This window comes from Coptis chinensis, chromosome 4 (genome assembly GCF_015680905.1).
Source record: "Coptis chinensis isolate HL-2020 chromosome 4, ASM1568090v1, whole genome shotgun sequence".
In the NCBI taxonomy this organism is placed as follows: Eukaryota; Viridiplantae; Streptophyta; class Magnoliopsida; order Ranunculales; family Ranunculaceae; genus Coptis; species Coptis chinensis.
The window spans coordinates 26,783,659-26,786,613 of record NC_141459.1 but is presented as its reverse complement, the minus strand read 5'-3'; the positions used below and the strand labels follow the sequence as shown (position 1 = coordinate 26,786,613).

The following is a 2,955-nucleotide window of genomic DNA, read 5'->3' as shown; positions in this document are numbered from 1 at the left end:
ATCAGCATTTCGAAGAACTTTTCTCAAGGGGTATTCAGTGTAGACATTGATGATACTCCCTTGAAAATAAGGCTTCAATCTTCGTGCACTATAGACAAGTGAGAGAGCTATTTTCTCAATCTGTGAATACCTTGCTTCTGGAGCTGTAAGGGTCTTACTTATGAAGAAAATTGGTTGTTCATTTTCATCATCAATGAATAAGACGACACTCACAGCTTTTTCTGATGCTGCCAAATAAATGCCAATTGTTTGTCCGGTGGTCGGACTAGCAAGAATTGGTGGCTGTACTAGGTATTCTTTCATTTTCTAAAAAGCTACGTCACACTCATTTGTCCATTGTGGGGATCCCTTAATGGCTTGAAAAAAGGGGTGGAGCCGATCTGAATATTTTGAGATAAATCTACCTAAAGCTGCTATCCTACCCGTAAGTTGCTGGATCTGCTTCTTTGTTTTTGGCAAGGGCATTTCGGTAATTGCATGAATTTGATCAGGATTAGCTTCAATGCCTCGTTTGGTCATAAGATATCCCAGAAATTTACCTAATGCTAACCCAAATGTGCATTTTGTTAGATTTAGACGCATTCGAATATGCACAAGCCGATCAAAGAATTTTTGCAAGTGATGAAGGTGAGAAGACTCTTCATGCGACTTGATGACCATATCGTAAATATAAGCTTCCATAAACTTGCCTAAGAAGTTTGAAAATGATGTATTTATGAATTTCTGATATGTTGCCGGTGCATTTTTTAGACCGGAAGGCATTACCTTATAGCAAAATAAGCCTTGGTTTGTTATGAAAGTTGTAAGTTCTTGTTCATCTTCAGCTAATGCAATTTGATAAAATCCCATTGAGGCATCCATAAAAGAAATTCGTTTAAACCCTGAAGTGGCATCAACCATTTCAGAAATACGAGGCAAGGGTTACGGGTGAACAAGACATTTTTTTATTGATATCTGTAAAATCAACACAGATTCTAAGTTTCCCATTTTTCTTAGGGACTGCTACTACATTGGATATTCATTTCGGATATAGTACAGGCCTAATAAAATTAACACTTAGAAGTTTGTCGATCTATTCTTTCACTTTGAGCTTTCGATCGGGAGCCATTCGGCGAGGCTTCTGACGTACTGGCTTTTGTGTTTTGTCAATATCCAGCCTGTGACATGCAAGTGAAGGATCAATCCCAGGCATTTGTTCGACCGTCCATGCAAACACTGTGCAATTTTTCTTCAAAAGCTCAATGAGTTGATCCTGTTCCTTCTTGGAAATTTCCGCAGAAATAAAAGTGGTTTCTTCTTCCTTGTTGCCGATCTGTACTTTTAGGAGCCTGTCGATGGTCGGGGGGCCACCTAAACGCTGCTCCATAGCGTTTACCCGACCAATGGAATTCTGTAATTGCTATTTTCCCCCATCGACATTTAGGATGGAGTTGCCCTTGACTTCCGAATCTTTATAATCTTCGAGTATAGACTCATGGCATTTCAAAGCTGCTATTTGATCACTTCTAACTTTGCCTACCATACCATCACACCAGAACTTGATAGCCTGATGGAAAGTAGAAACGACAGCTTCCATTGAGTGGATCCAATCTATTCCCAGAATGACATTGTAGGAGGAGTTACAATCCATGAGAAGAAAATCAATTGTAACTTCCTTGTTCATTAATGTCACCGGAAGAGAGCATCTACCAATTGATTTTGCTACTGTTCCATCGAAGCCAATGATAGGATTTGGATCGGGAACTATCATTTTCTCGGGGAGATTGAGTCCATTGTAACAACGCTTGTAGATCACACTTGTCGAACTACCTGTATCGATCATGATTTTCTGCACACGATGAATTCCAACAAAAGCTTGTATTACAATAGCATCATAATGAGGATGGTGCACTCCTATTAGATCGTTGTCAGTCCAACAGAGAGGTCCTTCCTTATAAGTCTCAGTACCCATGCCGTGGAGAAAATCGTATCCACTATAAATATAGTGGTGGCTGAGATCAATAATCTTGGAGTGATTGAAATTCTTGCGCTGGGTGTTAGACATTGAATCAACTCTGGCATGACCGACTTTGATTACATTGTGTGCGGTCACGACTAAAGCTTGTTTCATTTTACCCAGCACGTAATCCTGAAGCATACCTTTCTCGATCAAACCTTGAATTCTACCCCTTAGAGATCGGCATTGTTCAGTTTCATGACCAAAATCATCGTGGAATTTGCACCACAGTGATTTGTCACGTGTAGCCTTAGTATCTTCTGAGAGAAGAAAAGGTGGAGATAAGATATTCTTTCCCTTAATCTTCTCATAGATAACAGTATACTTCTCGTTAAGGGTGATAAGCTTTAACTCGGGAAGTTTCTTTTGTTATTTGCCTTTCCATTGTTGTGGCCTACCATCACTCTTGGACTTTTGATCGGTTGTTTGTTCAAACTTCGGTTTTTGACTCTGTTCTTGCGGCTTGCTTATTCGATCCCTATCTCTGTGAATTCGTGCTGATGCATCATCTTCAACTCGAATGAACTGTTGAGTTCGAGCAAAAAGTTAACGAGTTGTTGGGACGTCTTTTACAATAGAGTTGTAAACGCCGTCCCTGTCATAATTAATGCCTTCCTTGAAAGCATAAATGACAAGAATATCAGATGCATCGGGAATTTCAACAGCCGCTTTCCGAAATCTCGCAACAAACTTACTGAGCTTTTCGTCCTTTTGTTGTTTTATATTGAATAGAGAATCAATATTTTTTGGTTCTTTCCAATTGTGACGAAAATGCTCGGCAAATTTATATGCAAGATCAGTAAAATTGTGGATGGATCTTTCTGGAAGGATGTTAAACCATCTCATCGACTCAATTCCAATGAGTGTGGATGGGAATAACTTGCAAAGAAGAGCATCGTCGAAAGTCCATAAGATCATCTTGTTTCTGTAATTAACAAGATGCATCAAAGGATCTCCAT

The 2,955-nt window shown here is 39.5% G+C and overlaps 1 protein-coding gene across 1 annotated transcript; it reads right to left on the bottom strand.

Annotated features, from left to right (window-relative positions):
* Window positions 1-1,399: 1,399 nt before the first annotated feature.
* Window positions 1,400-1,951, bottom strand: LOC147502954 (uncharacterized). Its single transcript, XM_086604664.1, has one exon. The coding sequence runs from the start codon at window positions 1,949-1,951 to the stop codon at window positions 1,400-1,402; it is 552 nt and encodes a 183-aa protein (XP_086460790.1).
* Window positions 1,952-2,955: the final 1,004 nt, after the last annotated feature.